Source organism: Plectropomus leopardus, chromosome 16, assembly GCF_008729295.1.
Source record: "Plectropomus leopardus isolate mb chromosome 16, YSFRI_Pleo_2.0, whole genome shotgun sequence".
NCBI classification, from domain to species: Eukaryota; Metazoa; Chordata; class Actinopteri; order Perciformes; family Serranidae; genus Plectropomus; species Plectropomus leopardus.
Window position 1 is genome coordinate 22,887,657 of NC_056478.1, and position 21,381 is coordinate 22,909,037.

At 39.8% G+C, this 21,381-nt stretch overlaps 2 protein-coding genes across 2 annotated transcripts; both read right to left on the bottom strand.

The window, feature by feature from the left end:
- Window positions 1-21: 21 nt before the first annotated feature.
- LOC121955787 (solute carrier family 22 member 2-like) lies at window positions 22-9,412 on the bottom strand. Its single transcript, XM_042503870.1, has 12 exons — window positions 9,059-9,412; window positions 8,024-8,071; window positions 7,688-7,791; window positions 7,380-7,534; window positions 6,517-6,682; window positions 3,992-4,103; window positions 3,736-3,839; window positions 3,448-3,662; window positions 2,582-2,690; window positions 2,367-2,479; window positions 1,904-2,003; window positions 22-109 (listed from the first exon to the last, which is right to left on the bottom strand). The coding sequence occupies exons 1-12, from the start codon at window positions 9,410-9,412 to the stop codon at window positions 22-24; spliced, it is 1,668 nt and encodes a 555-aa protein (XP_042359804.1).
- Window positions 9,413-10,333: 921 nt separating this feature from the next.
- Window positions 10,334-18,474, bottom strand: LOC121955588 (solute carrier family 22 member 2-like). Its single transcript, XM_042503611.1, has 11 exons — window positions 17,923-18,474; window positions 17,270-17,373; window positions 15,583-15,737; window positions 15,306-15,474; window positions 15,015-15,129; window positions 14,320-14,420; window positions 13,675-13,889; window positions 13,484-13,592; window positions 12,733-12,845; window positions 11,073-11,172; window positions 10,334-10,620 (listed from the first exon to the last, which is right to left on the bottom strand). The coding sequence occupies exons 1-11, from the start codon at window positions 18,322-18,324 to the stop codon at window positions 10,527-10,529; spliced, it is 1,677 nt and encodes a 558-aa protein (XP_042359545.1). The 5' UTR covers window positions 18,325-18,474; the 3' UTR covers window positions 10,334-10,526.
- Between the last annotated feature and the right edge of the window lie 2,907 nt (window positions 18,475-21,381).

The following is a 21,381-nucleotide window of genomic DNA, read 5'->3' on the forward strand; positions in this document are numbered from 1 at the left end:
TCCATACAAGCATGCACACAGTCACACAGTTGTGGGTTCCTTTCTGTTTGTCAGGTCCGATCTTAGAAGTTTTCTCATTTGTTGGTTCTCCACGACATCCTCCTTTTCCCTGAGAACAAAAATATACATATTATTATTATTATTATTATTATTAATAGAACTTTCTGCATTAATCCGACAGATGACATTAAGAATCAGTCAATAAAGGTTCTGTATGCAGCATTCAGACCATTAATACAGCAGCAAACCACTGTTCCCTATATATATATTAGGCAAAGTAATGGTGTCATGAGCATAAACTGAAGTCACACTATCTGTGTGTTGTAATCCGAGTGTCTCAGATACTCAACTGGCTTTGCCCTGGGGCCACTTTTGCACGTTTGCACTTTTTGACAAGAAGCCTGGGGCCCAGTTAATGAACAAACATTTTTTTGCTGTCAATATTTGCTGTCCTGACTCGCCTTTGTCATGAGGCAGATCCAGTCAAAGCAGCCCCGCACACCCAGGGAAATTTCCGGTATTAGAAGACATTTGGGGCATTTTTTTAATGCACTTTTCCAGCTTATTTACATTCAAAGTATAAAAAAGTATGATGAGAAAATGGTTGAAGTATGAGATGATCATGAGAAATTTTCCTCTTAAAACACAGGCTCATTGAGTTATTTTGCCGTGTCGTTCCTTTTCTGCTCATATTTTGGGATTTTAACAGTGTGTAATTATCTTCTCTGCTTTCTCACAGCAGCAGGTTTGTTATGTGAGTTGAGAGTAAAGTAAAAGTAAAATCCTTTCCACAGAATTAAAGTAACTAAAAGTAAAATACTCTGTTTCAAGTAAATGTCCTGCATTAAATAGTATACTTTGGTCAATCTATGTAAGTATTATCAAGAAAATATTCTTGAAGTTTTAAAATTAACAGAGCTGTACTGAGAAAAGTGCCCTCTGTGACTGTTATGCTATTAAATATCATATTATTTTTTTATTACTCATACATTCATGTAAAAACAGGATTTTACTGTTGTAGTTCTCGAGGTGGAGCTTATTTTGACCGAATGATTGTTGATTATTTTATTATTATTAATAGATTAAGCTGTTGATCATCAATTTATTAATTAGTTTATAAATTTCTAGAAATACTGAGAAATGGCGTCACAATTACACAGACACCTTCACGATGTTTGTTTTTTCAAACCAACAGCCCAAACATACTTGTTATTGAAAATACATTAGTATTAATAAATAATAAAAAGCAAAGGCGGAAAATCTTGATATTTGTGAAGCTGAACCATGAAAGGTTTTTGCTTTAAAAATGACTTAATTATCCAAATAGTTGCAAATAAATTTCCGGTCAATCCATTAACTGATAAATACTTAACGCCGTACATGTACATTTTCAAATGTTTTGTGTATAAAAATCTTATTTTTTTAGATAACTACTAATTGGAGCTGTTGGATGAATGTGGCGTGGAAATAAGAAGCGGAATGGGCAGAAAAGACACAGCTGTTCTTTTTTCCTTATGAGTTTGTGACTTGTGACTTGACTTATAGCAAGGACTCGACTTCCCCTACCTCTTTCTTACCACAGTGACTTAGTGAAGTAGCATGAAACTTGAAGGTTAAGACACCAACTTTTGACTTGCTGAAGTGATTTTGTTATATTCAGATAATCTTTTTTCACATTTATTGGTTATCATCACATATTGACTGACAACTTATTCCATTAAAATGTTACTCCAAAATTAGGCATACATTACTTTAAAAAACATAAAAATCAGAACAGAACATAAACGCACTTTAAGGTAAACATGCATTCAATTTTACACTTGAGTATTCCATTTTTTTAAAAAATTTTTTTGTACATTCTTCATCTACTCCAACAAAAAAAACAGCTTGGGAGATTTCTTACCTATTGTGAAACTCAATCTCATCAATGGTTTCAGGGAGAGGAACTCCTTTGGTTTCAGGCAGCAAAAACACCAAACCTCCTGCAAGCACCGCTATCACTCCTGTATGAAATAAAATACCGACTGAATCAGTTATAGATGATCAAAAATACATTAACTAACTTAAGGCTTTTTCTAGTCAATATTAACATGAGGATCCACATGCTATATCTCAGTTTGTAGCACTGCGGCAGTGCTAGTGTCCTGTCCTTTTTATTGGTTGGAAATCTTCACAAAAATTCTGAACAATTGAAAAGCAACTAAAATCCAAAAAATAGTTCTTATACAGCAGCAAGCATGGTATCCAGTAAAGGAGCAATAGCAGAATCATAAGACTGAAAAAATAATCACAATTTCAATCAAAATAAATGCAAGCTTACTGCTATAAAAAGTAAAAACGGTTTGGCTGACTGTGTCACAACCTACCGAAGATGAGGATGGGCAGCTCCAGCCAGATCTCAGCCAGTCTGTAGAGCAGGAAGGGAGCTGTGATGCCTCCAACGTTGCACATAGTCGAACAAACCGACAATGCCAGGTTCCTATATCCAGTTAATACAATTAACCAAAAAAATGAAGTCATACTGTATTTTTTACATTGTTATTGTATCATGAATGTGGAAGTAAAGATGATGGGACTTCACCTGATGTACGTTGGGTAGAGCTCAGTGTTTACAAACATCACCAACTGAATGGCCATGGTGATCCCCAGCCGACCAATGCAGGTCACCATCGTCTTAAACCAGAACATACCTGAGGAGGCAGAAGGTGCTTATTTAGAAAGTTTAATGTACCTGTTATTAAGAAAGAACATCTGAGCTGAGAATAAGCATTAGATGTATAATGATACAGAGGGGCTTTTTAATTATTCATATATCAATGAGAGTGAGATGCCACATCGCAAAGTTGATTGATCATGATGATAACGATTCAGTTTGTAATGCATTTTATACTAAAGGACTAGAAAATTTCCCATGAAATTTTGATCGGGTGCCTGCTACCGCCGCTGAGTACTAAGTTGTACACATTCACTACATGTACTGCCTACTACAAGTACTCCATACTGCAAATTTTACAAGTATTGAGCACTAAGTGCATATTATATTGTATATATTTATAACACATATTTAACATTCATGATCCCAAAAGTATCATATAAGGGGACTTGTGTTTCACTGAAGTGACACACCAAGCAGACTGTTGGCCGTCCGCCCATGTTGGCCCGAAGACGAGCGCCTGCAGCCCTCGTTGCCACGGTGTTTCCACACTGTGTCCACACTGTGTCCACACTGTTTTTTAACAGCTATCTACACAGATCAGGCTTCTATAAACGCAAAAATATTAGATGCTGTAAGGCGGGCAGCTCACAGAGTCAATGTGGATTAATAAAACAGAGGTGTATCTGTTCCGTGAGATATACAAGTTACAGACATCAAGAACGCTGCTATAAACATTTTCAATAAGGATTGACCAAAACAGACATGATCTAAGAAGAAGAAGCTCTTCTCACTGTCAGGAATGGCGGCAGCGATCAAACAGGAGGCTCCAGCTATGATGTTTGAAGCAGCTAAGGGAATGCGCCTGCCCACACGGTCAATGGTAAGGAGGATGAGAAAGGCAGCAGGGAATTCCACCAGACCAGATATGAGGAAGTCGATGTAGACATTTCCTCCAGTTATCCCCACCCACATGATGAGGCCCTGATAAACTAAAGAACTGATGAACCTACAGAGATGGAAACAAAAAGATTCAATATCTGCTACATTTAGGGGAATCTGTGATTTTCGATGAGTCTCACCAGTTGAACATGAGGATGAAAGTGTGTTTTCTTATGTTTGGAGTTCTGATCAGGTCCAGCACAGAGACAGGTGGGGAGGTTTCTTCCTCATCCTCAGTCAGTGCCTGAAACAAGTAATCATAATCCAGGTGTGACATTAAGATTGAAGGTTACTACTAATGATTGGACACAATACACCACAAAGTAATACTGAAAAGTAGCTGTAGTTTCTTTACAGGAGAATTGAAATGTGAAGTCGATGAATGAATCAATTTACCTCCGAGTTCTTGAGTTTCCTCTTGTTCTCCTTAGCGATAGCTTCAGTGATCTCCAGAGCTTTGGCAAATTTTTTCTGAGAGATGAGCCACCTCGGAGACTCTGGGATAAACCTGAGACACAGAAAGTTTTACTGATGCAAAAATGCCAGCACCTGTTCACCAACACACCTGTTCACCAACACACCTGTTCACCAACACACCTGTTTGTAATGGATAATCTCTCCTGGTCTCTTTCTTAGTCAAATGTGTTTCTTGACATGAAACATAGGGGGTGCAAATCTTTTTAAAAATTAAGTTTTGGATATTATATGATTTTATTAAATAGCCAACAGGAAAGAGAGGAGAGGAAATAAGAGAGAGCGAGGGATGGGGAATCATTAATGGATACCTGACCAGAGCCCAACTTGAGTGCTTTGATCTTCACTTTTAAGTTAATACGCCAACCAGTCCCTTTTTCCACTATGTTGCCTTTTGGTTTGTAGCCAAAGTGACACAAGAAAATAGATGCAGTGGAGTAAAGAGGGCTGCCTGCACATTTCTGCAACAGCACCATAGCAGATTGTTTTCCTTACATTAGCTGCAATGGGTATAAGGTTGGGTTCAGACCTAAAAAACAGAAGGCCAGCTGGATTGGGTTGCGCTGGAGTCGGGCAAGGTCACTACTCTTTTGGACTTGGGTATGGTTTGGACAGAAATATGTGGTCTGAGCCACACTTTAATGGAGAAAGGCAGTGAGGACAACCCAACAATGTCCAGAGCCATCAGAATCTCTCCACAGCTGGCCGATTGCTGCCTAGAAGCCCTGTGACTACCTGTGATACCTCTGCTAAGTATATGAGTGAGGCTTTGTCAAGGGTTCAAAATCTGCCTCCTCCTCAGAGGACATATTGGTGGATTTGAGTTCCCTTAAAGTGCAAAACAAAACCCCCTGTCTAGGTCTGCACTTCTCCTCCTAGCCTGAGCCAAGCCTTGCTTTTCCCCGCTTTAGTCGTCTAGTTGTTTGCCAGAACTTCCTTGAGACACACAGCTTAAGTGTTGAAAATGGTACACTTGAGCCTCATTCCCACTGCACAAAAATCAGACTTTTTAATGCACTGGGGATGCGTAAAATCAGCATTTACACCCAGGTCAAATGACACTGCAGTAGTCTCGACATGGCTTTTTATCGGCGCTGGCTCTGATCGGCATTGATGGGAACACAACAACCAGGTTAACGCGGTAACTTCAGCTGCTTAACCTGCCAGATAAAATGACGCACCATCACTAATTATTGTCTGTGTCCACCTAAGCAAGCTAAAACACCAATCCAAACACATCTGCAAAGACCTCTGTTGCTGCTGCTGTTTAACTGTTCTCCTGTCTGTTCGTGATGTTGCACTGTACGCACATACATGCATGCAGGCACGCACACGCACACACACATGCACACAAACACGCACACACACACACACACACACACACACACACACACACACACACACGCCAGCTGACAGAAAGTCAGACTCGCTCTCCAGCATGTTTAAAAAACCTGCATGCAGCCGCTAATTGCGGTGGGAATGAGGCATTGGATCCCATGTCCCCACTCTCATGACTCTCTGGAGGTGGGAGTAGAAGACCTTGTGAAACAGGGCCTCGGCCTGAGGCGGTCTGCCTCCCCTGCCACCTAATCCAACTCACAACCAGGTGGTTATCAGTCTACAACTCTGCTCCTCTCCTCACCCAATTGTCAAAGACATAGTGCTGCAAACAGGACCGCAAAGTCGATCATTGATCTTTTGCATAGTGTTGTGGCACCTTTACTGTCCCTCTTCCTAAGTTCTTACCATTTCTTTCCCCCATTAACAGGTTGTTTTTTGGGAGGGAGTTTTGTTTGTTTGTTATTGCCAGTCTCTGAATAGCATAAAAGTCCTACAACATTACACCACTCAGGTTTGGATCAGGCAGGCCACTCCCCACACAGCAGCATGCAAGCGGAGCTCAGGATCCCCACACACCCCTAGCATCTTTCACTCTGGGTAACTGGAAAAAAAAAGAGACCGGTCCCTCTCCAGGAGTTTGTGCTATGCCTAGAGGTGCCCAGAGAGCCCAACTAGTATGTGCTGCCCAACCTCCTGCACCAGCTCCATCACTTTCCCCACCAGAGAGGTGACTTTCCACATTCATGGAGTCAGTTTGTGATGTCAAGAGTCAGCACACCTGGGTTCCAGGGGCCAATAATGTAGGGTCTGTGTATAGCTCTCAGTCTGCCCCCTTTCCTGGGAACACTCTGCCTTGGGACACCCCACTTGTAGCTTTTTCCTCTGAAAACTCAGCTACCAGGGTCACAGGAACATGCAAGCCGCAATTCTAAGCATTGTAATGTATTCAGTGAGATCAAGCACAAAAGACAGGATGATGACTTCAATCAAATATGCAGCCAGGACAGTTTCATTCTTCATCAACTGAGCCTTCAATGAACATACCATAAAGGGAACTCCTTCCTAAACAGATACAATACAGAAAAATAGAACATCAAATTTCTTACCAGTAGTAGCACAGGAAGAGGATGTAGGGTGCAGTCATGACGACCTGTAGCCAGCGCCAGTCAGTGATGAAGTATGAGAGCAAGGGGATCAGGACACCAACACTGAACAGCATCTCGAAAGTGACTCCCACTGTCCGTCTGTACTTCACTCCAACAATCTCTGTGACTGACAAAAAGACAGGAAACATTTTAAAACTAATTTTATTTTATTAAGAGGAAAGCAATCACTGAGAGGACATAGATCTCTTCAAAAGGTCCATGAGGAAATTTATGAACTTTTCTGACCTCTGTCTAGGACTTGTACCATGCAATTGTATCCTGTATGTTGACCGACATTTTTATATTGTACACATGTAGAGACTTAAGTTTGGTAAATGCGCTGCTGAGGTTTGGCAACACACAGGTGCTTTCTGAACTGGAGAAGGAATACTCAACATACTTTGCATGGGGGCCACAATGCAAAATTATATAAAGCCACAGGGACAAGTTGCAACTTATTTACATTCGAAGTACCAAAAAATACTCAGTGTGTATCAATGTATTTTAACCGTGGATTAAATAAAATGATCAATGTGCCAGCTAGCACCATATCATAATCCTGATTTGGTCCAGGCCTGCAGGCTGTTAGTTGAGTATCACTGAACTAGAGTGAAATATGATAAACCTAAATCTTAGTATTTGACTTTAGAATGGCTGAGCATTTTGATATACCTGCAATAACAAAAGTATGAGTGTACATCACAATCTTTTAATGAGGTTTTTCATCATCTAGCCAGTTAGTTAGTCACAGTAGATGTGGTCATTCAGATGCCACAGAGGAAAATCAGTTTTAGCTCGGGGTTAGCATAGAAAGTCATAATTACATAGCACATATGTGGACATGAAGCCTCCTTTGGCTGAGAAACCGACGATGGCCCTGAACACCAGGATGGTGATGTAGTTTGGAGCCACAGCAATCCCAAACCCTGCAATTGCATTCAGGAGGGTGGAGACCAGGAAACAGAGCTTCCTGCCAAACCTGCAGAAAGAAAGAGATTAGGTGATTGCTTTTGAAATAAGAGAGGCTTGATTGTTTTTTTCAGACAAAGTGAGACTGCAAAATACAGCTAAAGTAGTGATGAAAGGGTAACTGTGGGAAATACGGAAAAAGAAAGATAAATTAGGGCCTTACCTGTCAGCAATAAAACCAAAAGCAAAACTGCCCAAAAGGAAGCCCACGTTGAAAATGGACTGGAACATGTCCACAAACCATCCTTCTGAACACACCAAGTCAAACTGGGACCAACAGAAAAAAAAGTTACATGTCTCTATAGAGTGTACCTTCATGTCTGTACAGTAGAATATGAATTTGTTTACTTTGGTTGCAGTCTAAAAGATGCTGAACTGTGATTTGACCCTAACTGATAAGCATTAAGAAACAGTTTGTGGATTGTAACATTTTGTTTTTTTGAAGAGGCTGAAATCCAACCCATTTGGATGCACAAATGCATCATATTTTTCTTCTCACCTCTGTGACAAAGGACTTCCTGCCTTCATAGTCATACTCCCAGCCGTCCTTTAAAAGCATAAACAAATCATCGCATATAATTCAGATGGGTAAAAGGACTCTAACACATGAGACTTTGAATAGTAATTCTAATGTGATCTGATGCTCCTTGGCTGGTATGATTCTTTATAAAAATGAACCTTAACTCTGCAAACCTTTTGATCAATGCCCTTGACTTTCTGTGAATCTGTGCACACCACTATCAAAGAGTTTTCTACTTATTACAAGGCCAACAAAGTACTGCATTTTACCACATAAAAGCATCTTTACATAACTTCAGTGTCACAGAAGTAGACGACTTTTAAAAGACTGAAAACAAAATCCTTGAGATTTGCTGCTTTTAAGGAATAACATTTTAAGGGATATGCTATTTTGCAGAGAGTTAAATGAGAAGATCAATTATCTCTATGAGCAGTAAGGAAACTAAAGCCAGTTAGTTTAGCTTGGCTGACAGTATGGAAACGGGGAAAAACAGCTTACCTGATTCTGTCTAAAGATAACAAAGTCTACCCTTAAGCGCCTCTTAATTTCACTGATTAACCGCCATATATTGTTTAGTCGGAGCAAATACTGAGGTGTAAAAATTCAGTTTGCTGTCTAATTGACAGATGGTAAATAAAACTCAAATATCTAATGTCATAGGGTATAAAGTCTGGGGCTGCTATATATGGGCACATTTTCTATTTCAGAACTGAAAACACCATATAAAGTTCATTTTAGTATAAAAAATGAAACGAAATATTTTGTGGGTCCACAAAGTAAGGCTCCCCTTCTTGTCTACAGAGCAGCTCCAGAATTGATGACATTGCAAGTTTGACACTTTGCCTACATGTCTGGTCTCAGGTTTTGAGAGCGACTAGTTCATGAAATATTGATTGAACTTTCCTAGGACATGGAAATAACATTTTGAAATTTATAATTTAGGTTGTGTTCCCCTTTAAATTAGGAAGCGAGCTGCCCATCTGTTCCCTAAAAAAAGCAAATCAGAAGTCTCACCTTGCACGTTGTAACTGGGAGCTCACTCAGGTCCAGTTCCTGCGTGTCACAGGTGAGTTCTGTAGAGTTCCAGTTCACCTTGTACTGCTCACAGCTGCTCTGCTTCAGCGCTCCGGAGCTGTTGACCAGAGGCACCGTCAACCTGCGACTTTCCGCCAGGCTCCAGTTACAGGCCTGCCTCATCTCCACCACCACAGAGTCCCGACACCAGTGATCTGGGGTGAAACCCTGGAACACAATAGAGGCGTACGCACTTCCCAAAAGTAATGGCAACAGACACATCATAGCGATGATACGTTTCTGGCAGCGGCCGAATTCCCCAGCCTCCTCCAGGAGGTCATCAAAGGTCGTCATTGCTACTGTGAACCAAGTCTTTTACTGTCTAAGATACCAAAACAAGTAAAAAATTGAACAGTGCAAAATGCCAGAAATCAGCTTTACAGACCATAAACCTCTCTGGAATAAAAGCCAGAAAGGCCTGTTGAAAATAGTTGCAGCTGCAATTAAGCCAATTACCAACCCAAAAAATACTTGTTGCTGTTTAATGGAGTTTAAAAGAACAGCAGAGGAGTTACGCGAATGAATCCAAACTGAGCAGGAGCCAAACTGTTTCTGTTAGTTTAGTGCCTCTTACGTCATTTTATCTTGAGGGTTTTGACAAGACAGTAAAATCTTCAAACCAACACTGTGTTGTATTGTGCAGCATTGGGATGACTCCTAGTGGCAGAGTTAAAGAAGACACAGAAGTAAACACTCACAGTTAAAAAAAAAAAAAGAAAAGAAAAATTTCTTAATTTCTTTGTACTTAAAATGTAAATAAGGTGCAGGATGGCATAAAAAGCATGAAAAACAGAGCTTGTTTAGCAAAAAAAGTAGTGCCAGAGGTCTTTGCTGTACCTCTAATGCCCTATAATCCTAAAAACATCCATGTGTGCAGCTGACCTGTGTGCCGCTGTTGAAACTGGATTTGCTTCTTGTCAAAGATGAGAGTGGACAGCAAACATTGACAGCAAATGTTTGTTTATTAAATTAACCCCTGCTTCTGGTCACTTTGCAAAAGTGGCCCCCGGGGCAAAGCAAGAAGAGTATCCCTGTCTTTAAAGTTTACATCTTTACATCAGGGAAAATGTTTAATAAAGGTTTTTTTAAACACTTGAAGCCCAGGTTGTGTTAAAAGGAAACTGTAATAATTTAAGAATGCAATTCTAAAATAATTCTAACTATACAATAACTCTTGTTGATGACACAAATTCAAGCACACACTCTTTACACATATTTCAATAAGTCATCCAGCATCACTCATCTCCACGGCTTAACAAAGGAACTCTACAGCAGTTTAGTCTAAAATTCTTTGTCACAAATAGACATCGAAAACTCATTAGAAAATAAAAATCAAAGAAAGTAAGTTGAAATGTCCACAAGCAACACTGCACACAACATAAATAAATACTTTGGTCACAAAAGGAGATTAAACAGTTGCTGGTTCCTTGTTGCTCGTCACGTTGTTGTTGGGCAGCAGGTTGTCCAGCTGCTGGTTCCTTAGTGCAGCTTTCTCCTTCACTCTGAACACACAAAGACAATGACATGATGTACAGTAAGTACAAAATATAGAGGTGCGATGCTTAATTCATTACTCAGTCAACTAAAAATGAATTGTTAATTTTTAGTCTTATTATGGGTACATTTTTTTTAATCACTATTAAAGCAAAAATTGAAACAAATAGCTGGTTTCACGTTTACAAATGTGAGGACTTGCTGCTTTAGTCTGACATTTCTCTGTTTTGGACTGCTGTTCAGACAAAACAAGATAACAGACGATGTCATCTTTGGCTGTGGGGAATTATAACAAGCAATGTTCACTGTTTTATCACATTTTGTAGGCAAAAGATTGTTTAATCAAGACAATAACCCTTTGTTTCACATTATTAAGAAATATGACAAGAATATGACAGCATCATCAGCATAGAATACGAGACTACGAATGTGTCTCAAAGAGAATCTCTCCGATACTCACTTTTCTGGGAACTCAATATCATCAATGGTCTCAGGCAGCGGCACACCTCTGGTCTCAGGAAGCAGGAGCACTAAACCACCGGCCAGGAAGGCCAGAGATCCTGCACGACACAGCACGATATATTCATAACTAACTGAATTTCCATGACACTTTTCCAGCACTACTCCAGCAATCTACTAAGCCTGAATAACAGAGTTAGGTCAATCCCGGCTTTGCTGGTCCGATCTGGTGTATGAGGTTATTTGTTTAATGCAAAGTTAATGTGTTTTTCAGGTGGCGGGAGGAAACATAGCGGAGTTAGTCTTTCAAGAAAACTGTGCCAACATGGCAACATTTTGGATTTGAAGCTGACAAAAGAGCTGTCCTAACTGTCTACAAGCGACAACGCATGCCGTTTTGAGCTGAATTTTTGTTGGACGTCCTGTTTTTATTTATTCCTGTTGCTCGCTTTTAAAGCACAGAGAAACAGCTGGTTCATGAAGTTGAAATGAGGAATCATTGACACAATACTTTCTTGATTAATCACAAAACCCTAAATAAGGTCTCAGCTGGCTGGAGGGAGATCGTTAGGGATGTGAAAGTTTCTGGTAAATGACAATCACAAATAACAACCTACTTGCTGTTAGCTATGTGGTACGTAATTTCCAGTATATATGACAATATAAAACTTGTGTTTTCTGTTTAAAAAGTAAAGTTAGAAATGCAGGGAGATAGCATGTTGGTTATTCACTCTTCTTATAAGTGGTTTCACCTCCAGTCTGATCTCCAGCAAACAGCTGAGGGCTATGTGGTTTGTTTACACGATGTAACAGTAGCGCATATTATGTATTCTGTGGGGACAGAGAGCTCTGATGTTACTAATGCAATGTGGCAGTTGGACGCTCGTTTGCTGTTCGGTCGGACAAAGTGTCATTATGTTCTACTTGCTGATTTAAATGCGACACCTCAGAAAATTCAGTGTGCTGCTCTGGTCTCTTGTTTGGCTTAATATCCAGTTTTAACATTTTCACAGTTTAGCCCAACCCCACTGAATAACTGGTTCCAAATAGTGAGTATTAGGTAAAAGCAGACTGATGCCCCACTTAGACTAGAATGATCTCTCTAGAGGGTGCGGGGCTCATTTATTTTACCTTAACTGCTCATCGATTTTAAGGTAGTGATATGGATAATGTGAATCAGTTTTTTTGTTTGTTTTTTTCTGTGGGAAAAGCTGCTTGTTTGTGTGACAATGTTTCAGGAAGTACAGTTGGTCAGAAATGTGTTTGGTACATTAGTTAGTATAGTTACTGTGGCAGGTTTTGGAAAAAATATGGCAATCAGAACTTGAACTTGAACAACAAATAGTGCAGGCTAAAATATTAACCAATATTGCCAACATATCAGCATCAGTATCAGCAGCAACAAATGTCAAACAGTCTAAAAGTTGATTTTTAAGTATAAAATGTCCTGCTCAGTATGTATCTAGGTTACAATATTTCAAAAGATTACATTATTGATTTTTAGACCCCAAAGCAGCCATCAAGTTTCATCAAAGTTAAGAGAAGGTAGGTACATGGCATATACATTTAAGCATATGTATCTTTCTTTGTGTATTCTCTCTGGATCAATATTTAAAATCTATCCCATAATTAATGCTCTCACACAATAATGTCAAACCCACCAAAGATGATGAGTGGCAGCTCCAGCCAGATAACAGCCAGTCTGTAGAGCAGGAAGGGAGCTACGATGCCTCCGACATCACAAAGAGTCGAACAAACTGATACTCCCAGGTTCCTACAGGCACAAAAAAGGTTCGTTTAGTGTGTTCAGTAATATTAAGCGTATTTTAACATACAGCACATATTTACTTTTCTTAACACTGTGTCTAGTAGCTCCTATGACAGTCACAAGATGCATTTTTCTTTTTCTTTCTGTTTTGTTGAAAAAACAGACTCATGGTTGAGCCCCTGTGAGGATTTAAAGCGCTTTACATGCAAGAAAACTAAACTCTTCGATGACTGAAAAATAAAAGCTTTTATATTCCAGAACAGTAAAATGTTAAAGTTTGGCTTGAGGATGTCACCCAGGTCCCCATGAAAGCTGCTTAGGCTTGCAGCCAGTTTTTCACAGTGGCCACTCACACCATTGCAGAAAAAAACAACAACAAAAAAATCCCCAGCAGCCCAAAAAACATTGTCCTATAGCATTTGCTCTGTGTCTTGTCCACTGTCTTGTCTAAATATGATCACTGCTAGCTCCAAAAATCCAAGAGGGTTATTGCAAAAATGTCCGACTCAAGGCTATGAAACAGGAGTCCAAAAACTAATTAGTGACATCACGGTGGCTGAATCCATTATTTTACACAGTCAACATGACATTTTACAAATTGCAAGTACAAACAACTAAGACCGTGCACAGTTTGTACATTTTACCTGACAAATGTTGGGTAGAGCTCAGTGTTTACAAACACCACCATCTCAAAGGCCATGGTGATGCCGAGTCGACCGACGCACGCCACCACAGTCTTAAACCAGAACATACCTGCAAAGGAAAGAAAGAAATCATAATCTGAAGACATCTGAATGGCTTGTTCTTTATTTCCACCTGCACTCTTAGGACTTACTGTCAGGGATGACGGCCGTGATGAAGCAGGCGGCTCCAGCAACGATGTTGGCGGAGGCGAAGGGAATGCGCCTGCCAAAGCGTTCAATAGTGAAAAGGATGAGGAAGGCAGCAGGGAACTCCACCAGGCCAGAGATGAGGAAGTCGATGTAGACATTTCCTCCGAGGATGCCCAGCCTCATGATCAAACCCTGATAGACGACAGCGCTGGTGAACCTGGAGGAGAAGGAGGGAGGATGGTACATGAAGTCTAAGGATGGATGATGATATAAAAAGATTCTTTTATTACAGAACGATATTTTAAAACGAGAAAAAACACCAAAAACACTTGTTAGTGAAGCAACAGCTCTACTGCAGCTGCTTGGAAAAATGTCTAGATAGTAAAAAGAAACATTTAAAATTCCTAAAAGATGATCTTTTAGATCACCAGTTTGTTTGATTTAGGATTTAATATTGTTTGTTAAAGTTCAAAGGGAACCTGATCTTTAAGTTTCCAACAGCGCTTAACTAATAAAGTGTGCTTTCGTTAATAAGATAAGATTTTTTTCCACCGCTATAGTTTTAGATAAGCAAGACTCATGTTTGAAAAACAAACAAAGAAACATATAAATGATCATTTATAACTACAAAAACAAAACATACACACCAGTTGTAGCTGAGAATGAAAGTGTGTTTTCTCATTTTTGGAGTTCTGATCAGGTCCATGAAGGAGGCAGTGCAGGTTTCAGCGTTATCATCAGTCAGCGTCTGCAGGAACAAAAAGACATTATGAGCAATGCTGCCAATGAAAATAATCGACTGTTTTGCTCTTTTTATTACACATCGAATACTTCACCAACCACGTCTGTCAAGCTTTGATTCTGTAATGCATTTACATGGAACTGGTATACATGAAAAATTGCTGTTGATTTTACATTTTTCCAGTATTCAACAGATTTTTTTTAGGGGGGGGATATTTTAAACTAAAGTTTTTCCTCTATTTTACTTATTGGATTGGATATTTTACAGATTTTGTTTCATATATTTTGCTGTTTTTTATACAAATTATATTAACTGTCTTTATCCCACACAGGATCAGTGTCAGTGTTACAGCAGCTCAGGTGCAAAAACATATGCAGGAAGTTGTAATAAATAATTAGGTATAAAAAGTGAATGGAATCAGGTGAAGTGTCCTACACTACAGAAAGTACAGTTACTGCACTTGTAGCAGCAATAACAAAGTGCGTTTCTTAACTTTATTTTAACAGATGCATGAGTTACGTCAGTGTATGGCTGGCCCTGGTGAAGTGGACGAGGTATGTTGTCTCATTCTGTGTTTTGTCCTGCAAACCCAGCAGCTACCTCGATGTTCTTGGACAGCGTCATCTTGTTCTCCTTGGCCATGGCCTCAGTGATCTCCACAGCTTTGGACTTTTTATTCTGAGAGAGAAGCCATCTTGGAGACTCTGGGATCATCCTGAAAATACAAAACTTTCATAAAGCAAGGACAACATTGTGGTCTTATACACCTAAATGTCTTGTTTGTAATCAAGGAGCGCTGAGAGAATGTTTTTCAATAATGAAATAAGAATTCTTCAGAATCCCGTCTTCCTGCGTGAATCATAAAATAAAAACTAAATGAGCGTGTCCTACCAGTAGTAGGACAGGAAGACGATGTAGGGGACAGTGATGGCGACCTGCAGCCAGCGCCAGTCGGTGATGTAGTAGGCGAGCAGAGGGAGGATGAGGATACCGACGCTGAAGAACATCTGGTAAATGACTCCCACCGTGCGTCTGTACTCCACCCCCACGATCTCTGTGACTGAGAGGGAAGAAGTAGAACGATGTTCCAGATGTGTTTGTTGTTTCTGTAACTTTACTGGAGTCACAGCAGTGAATGCCAGCTGCAAGGTTAAATGTTTGCTCTTACTCAGCACGTATCCGGCCACCCAGCCTCCTTTCACTCCGAACCCGTAGAGCGTTCTGAAAACCAGTAAAGACGAGTAGTCCGGAGCCACTGCCACCAGGATTCCTGCGATCCCATTCAACAGGTTGGACATCATGAAGCTCATCTTCCTGCCAAACCTGAAGACAGAGACACAAATCAGTGACAGAGTTAATGTCTCAAGCGTTTTGTCATTTTTTTATGTCAAAGAGACTAATGGAAACAACCGGCTCAAATCCTCCACTTAAAGCATGTCCCCACCTTCAATTTACTTTAACTTAAAGTTCTCGTTTTTGCTACTGACAGGCTCAGATTGGTGCAGTTTCTTTCAAAATAATGGGAAAAAGGGCTATGAACAACTTGGTGAGAAATGTGTCAAGAATTGTAATAAATTAGTAGATTTAGAAAATGGTTTCTTAAAAAAAGCTAGGGAAAAATCTGGGGAAAGACTGTTTATAGTTATCATTTATATATATCTAAAATTATGTTAAAGAATTCTTATAAATGTTTTAGCACTTTTCCAGGGAATTTCCCTGTTTTTGTTTTGCGTTTTTAAATCTTTCTAATTTTTTTGACTAATTTTCAGGTAATTTTTTGTACTTTTTACAAATGTCTTGCAAATTTTGGGGTCGTTATTTTTTTGTTTTTTATTGCCTTCTTCCAATGTTTCTGAAAGAAATCGAGACATTTTGTGTCAAAGGGTTAGCCAGAAAGAGACTTGAAGTCGATATAGCATCAAACACACCATAAACCATTTAAATAAACACCAATATTAACATCATAAAACACACACCATTTACTGTCAGCAGAAACAAAATAAAACCGTGTTGGGTCCTTTATCGACTGTTAAAACAATCATCAACTCTGGTTTGGTTGGAAAAAAAAAAAAAATACCCAGTTAGATTTGAAAATGTGCTGGTGCTTAAAGCCCTTCTGTGTGGAGTTTGCATGTTCTCCCCGTGTCTGCGTGGGTTTTCTCCGGGGTCTCCGGCTTCCTCCCACAGTCCAAAGACATGCAGCTCAGGTTAATTGGTGACTCTAAATTGCCCTTAGGCGTGACTGTGAGCGTGTACGGTTGTTCGTCTATATGTGTTGGCCCTGCGATAGTCTGGCAATTGTCCAGGGTGTACCCTGCCTTCCGCCCGATGGCAGCTGGGATTGGCTCCAGCCCCCCCGCGACCCTTACGAGGACAAGCGGTTACAGGAAATGACTGACTGACTGACTGGTGCTTAACAGGTTAAAATGACTTCTTTTATTGAAACTGAGTCTGTTGGGTTTGGCGATGATGATTTCGGGCTGTTTCTGGTAAAACAAAAGGGATCTTACTCTTAAATTAAAGGTCTTGTGGATGTTTTGACTGCATTGTTAGGCACATCTGTGTGACGTGTGAAATGTACTGGTTAAAGTTGAATTACTCTTCTGTTACTTTAAGTTTTTGGTATGTCTCTGTCCATGCATGTGTGTTGTGCCAAAAGCTTCTCTGATCAGACTTAATAAAGCGTAATAAATATATATTTGAGTAAGGACAACTGAAGCTCACCAAGTTCTTTTCGTACAATACAATATATACTACTATCTATATATAGTCATGAGTCATTCTCATTACATTTATTCAGCTATACATCAAGTTTATATTATTTATCAAGTTTACTTCATTGTTCTGAACCTCACCTGTCAGCCAAGTAACCGATGGCGATAGTCCCCACCAGGAAGCCCACGTTGAGAGTGGCCTGGTACATATCCACCAACCACGCATCTGAACACACCAGGTCAAACTGGGACAACACAAAAACAATCAGGGTCAACCAAATCATATATTTCTCTATATTTTTCCCGAAACCCTAAAACAAAAAAACTTTCTGAAACTGGCAAAGTTAGAATTTGTGTGCATGTTTGTGTGATCTTTTTTGAGTCTATTTCAACCTCCTTATTCCCTCTACATGGACTTTTGTGATGGAAAAATTAGTTGTTCACCAAGAAACTGTTAAAAGATGCGGTACTCCTTCAAAAGCATAAGTTATCATATTGATATTTCTGGATTTAACAAAAGAGAATCAACATGTTAATTTGTGGATTTTAGAGGTGCTGATGGGTGTGTTTTTTAACCTCAGAGATATCCAGGCTAGCTGTTTTCCCCTACCTCCACTCTTAATGCTTAAATCATTTTCTTCTAGCCTGAGCTTCATTCTCAAAGCACAGACAGCACAGTGGTGTCAATACTGGATATAAAGTGAATAATCTCATTTAAAAACAAAAAAATATGCACTCACACTGAGACGGCATATTCTTCCTTCCATCATATCACCATGTATTGTCTTTCTCACCTCTGTGACAAAGGACTGTCTTCCCTCGTAGTCGTACTCCCAGCCCTCTTTGCAGCCTGTCCTCGGAGTTTTGCTGAGGTCCAGCTCTTGTGTGTCACAGGAGAGTCCTGTGGAGTTCCAGTTCACCTCGTACTGCTCACAGCTGCTCTGCTGAAGCGCTCCGGAGCTGTTGACCTGCGGCACCGTCAGCCTGCGACTGTCCGCCAGGCTCCAGCCGCACTCCTGCCTCGTCTCCACCACCGCAGAGTCCCGACACCAGTGATCTGGGGTGAAACCCTGGAACACGATACCAACGTAGACACCGGCCCAGGGCATGGACACCATGCACAGCAGGGCGAAGATCCGCTTCTGACTGCGGCCGAACTTCCCTGCCTCTTCAAGAATGTCGTCAAAAGTAGTCATCGCTGCAGACTTATTTTTCTCTCTCAAATCTAACAAAAAACTGCCTAATTCAATCACAGTGTCTGAATGTCTGCGGTCTTCTCAGTGTGAATGCTGAGGCTCTCTCTGCGGAGTGACCACTAACTCATCTGTCCTTTGGGTTTTTAACAGAACAAACAGGAGCAAAGGTCCACCGGTGGACGTGGATGCCTTACGGGCGGCGCAGTGGATCATTAAAAAAAACGTTTGCTATCACTTTTTTAGACGTCAGACTACTGGCACTTTAAACGGACTCACTTGAATGAACCGGCTTCATTAATACACACGCAACCAGCACATGGGCCTGCTTGTGTCTAAATCTCAGCACATGTGCACACAGTCGGTGATGCTGTTAATCAGTCAACATTCAAACGGCGTCTCTGGAGGTCTGTTAGACAGGCAGATGTCAGATCTTGTGGTTAGTTTTTGAAGGCGGGGAGACGCTAAAAGGATCATTAACGTGTCACCATGCGAAGTGACTTGGACATGGTCCCTTTTAATACATGGTTTATGAATTACACCCATTTGCTCAAAGTCTGAGCGGTCTTTATGTCCTGAATAATATCTTTCAAAATTCAAACAATTTCGAGAAATTTCATTCAAACATATTCAAGTCAGGACATACATCCACTAGGAGAGGCTCTAGTCGAGTTATTTAAGACAAGTCCAAGTCAGGTCTTATGTTATTGGAGACTAGTCCAATCCAAGTCATTCAAGAGTCATTTAAGGCCAAGTTTAATTTTGTGTCATTGGACAAGTCCAAGTCAGGTTTTTAATCCATCAACATGAGCACGAGGCAAATCTCGTGTCCTCCCGGATGAGTCTTTTGAGACGAGTCTAAATCTCAAGTTCATCAAGACAAGTCGAAGTCATGTCTGAGGTCTTTTGAAACAAGTCCAAGTCGGGTCTCAAGTCCTTTGAGATGCATCCAAATCATGCTGCAACTTATTTGAGACAGGTTGAGTCTCAAGTCCATTGAGACACGTCCAAGTCATGCTACAACTTCTTTGTCTTTCAGTTTTCATTCTTAGCCAGGGTACGTGAACCACAGCAGTGATAAACAGCAGATCTTATTTATTCAAATTATGCAATATTTTTTACATCAATGTTTTTTTTAAATAGGAAAACAAGCAAAGAGCTGAAAAACATATCAGACAACATAACTGACACCAACGAAAACAAAACAATGATCTCCAATATTACTGAATCATTCATCACAGAAATTCTTTGTGCTTTTTTTTAGTCATTATATACTCCAAAGCTGCTCGTCCAAATTTAACTCAAAATCAGTTTAACCCAAAACAGTTCCTCGCTCCAGTGTTGACAAAAAAAAGCACAAGAATGTTCATTCATGTCTTCATAGGAATGAGAGGGTCCAGTACAGTACCATGCAGATGAATCACACGAACTTTTGGTTGCTAAATACAGCAGAAAGATTTTATGCAACGATGGAAAAAAACTTCACATACTAGACGGTAACATCTGCTTCTCTGGAATGAGGAGTGCTACGGCATCTCCTCGGGAGAGATGAGTTGATTACAAAGTGCCAAACACAGAAAGATCGATAGCTCAAAGCTTGTTCTAACAGGGTCAGGAAGTGAAAAGCTTTCAGAGCAACAGCTTAGGTCTACGTGCTGAATGAATGATCGGAAAAGTCTGCCAACAACAGGCTCGGTTTTATTTGAACTCTCGCTGGACTTAAAATCATACTTTAATAATAAATATGAATTCTTGACATTTCATTTGAAATTGCACTGATTTTGTTGATCTTTGTGAACCTGCCCTGTGTACTGTGCACTATCATCTCATTTTTTGTGCTCTCAAAGCTGGATTTCACTTTCGAGCGAATCTCTTTATAATTTCAGATCTTAATGATGTGGTTAGTCCTCAAAGACCCTCAAAAAGTAACAGTACGTGATGTGAGATTTTAAAGCCAGATGTGAACAAAGTTTTAGTTTGTCTTGATCTTTCTGATGATTTTACTCAAAAACGGAAAAAAAAACATCCATTTCAGTTTGTTGTCTCAGAGATAATTACAGGATAACAAGTTACTGGATACCCTCGGCAAAGGGCCGGGAACACGAGGATGTTCTCTATTTGTAAATCATTGTGGCACATCACAAACTCATGCTATATAAAATGCTGACGTTTCCAATTTCAGGACTTTTTCCTATCCTTTTCTTTTTTTTGTCTGTGTTTTGGACAAGTGGCATAAAAAACAATCTTATATTCTGAGCTTAAGAAACACCCTGAACAGTGAGCCTTGTTTACTGATTGATTAGTTGTTATGATCATATTTTGGTAATTATTTCTGTGCATAGAATACTGAGAAACCCCAAAAGGGACTCTACCATCATTCCCCTTCATGTTGTACATAATCTCATAAATGTCCATGACATGATAAATATTAATAGTATGTATGAGTGCATTATGTTGTGATTGCAAATAAATACAAAATCTGTCAGTTGATCAATAGGTGCTCTGCCAAGGTTGTACATTCACCAATAATAAGTTTGTAGAGGTTTTATCTGTTGGACTTTCAGTTTCGTCTTTCAATTTGTTTGGCCAGGTGAGAATAAAACCTCAAAAAGTCCCATTCCATATTTACTGATAAAAGTGGATGAATGCAAGTAATGATTATTTTTGATCTTTGATCACTTTCTTGATGAATCAATAAAGTGTCTCTAAAAAAGGTCAAAAAATAAAAGTGGAAAGTGTCCCACAGCCCAAGGAGATGTTTTCAAACTGCTTGTTTCAAGCACCCACACATATTTAAATGACAAACTAATGAAAACAGAGAAAATCTTCATGTTTGAGAAGCTGAAACAATAGAAGTTTTGTTAGATAAGTGACTTAAACAATTAACTGACTGATAATATTTCTTAGAGAAAGGGAATCAAAACTTGGACTGACCTGGTTTTGCAGAAAACAGACCTTTAAGCTAAGCTAACAACCTGATCTGGAGCTTTCATGCACATCTTTACTGACAAATGTCAATCACCAGAACAGTCTGCAGGGGCCTACGGACCGTTTTAGTTT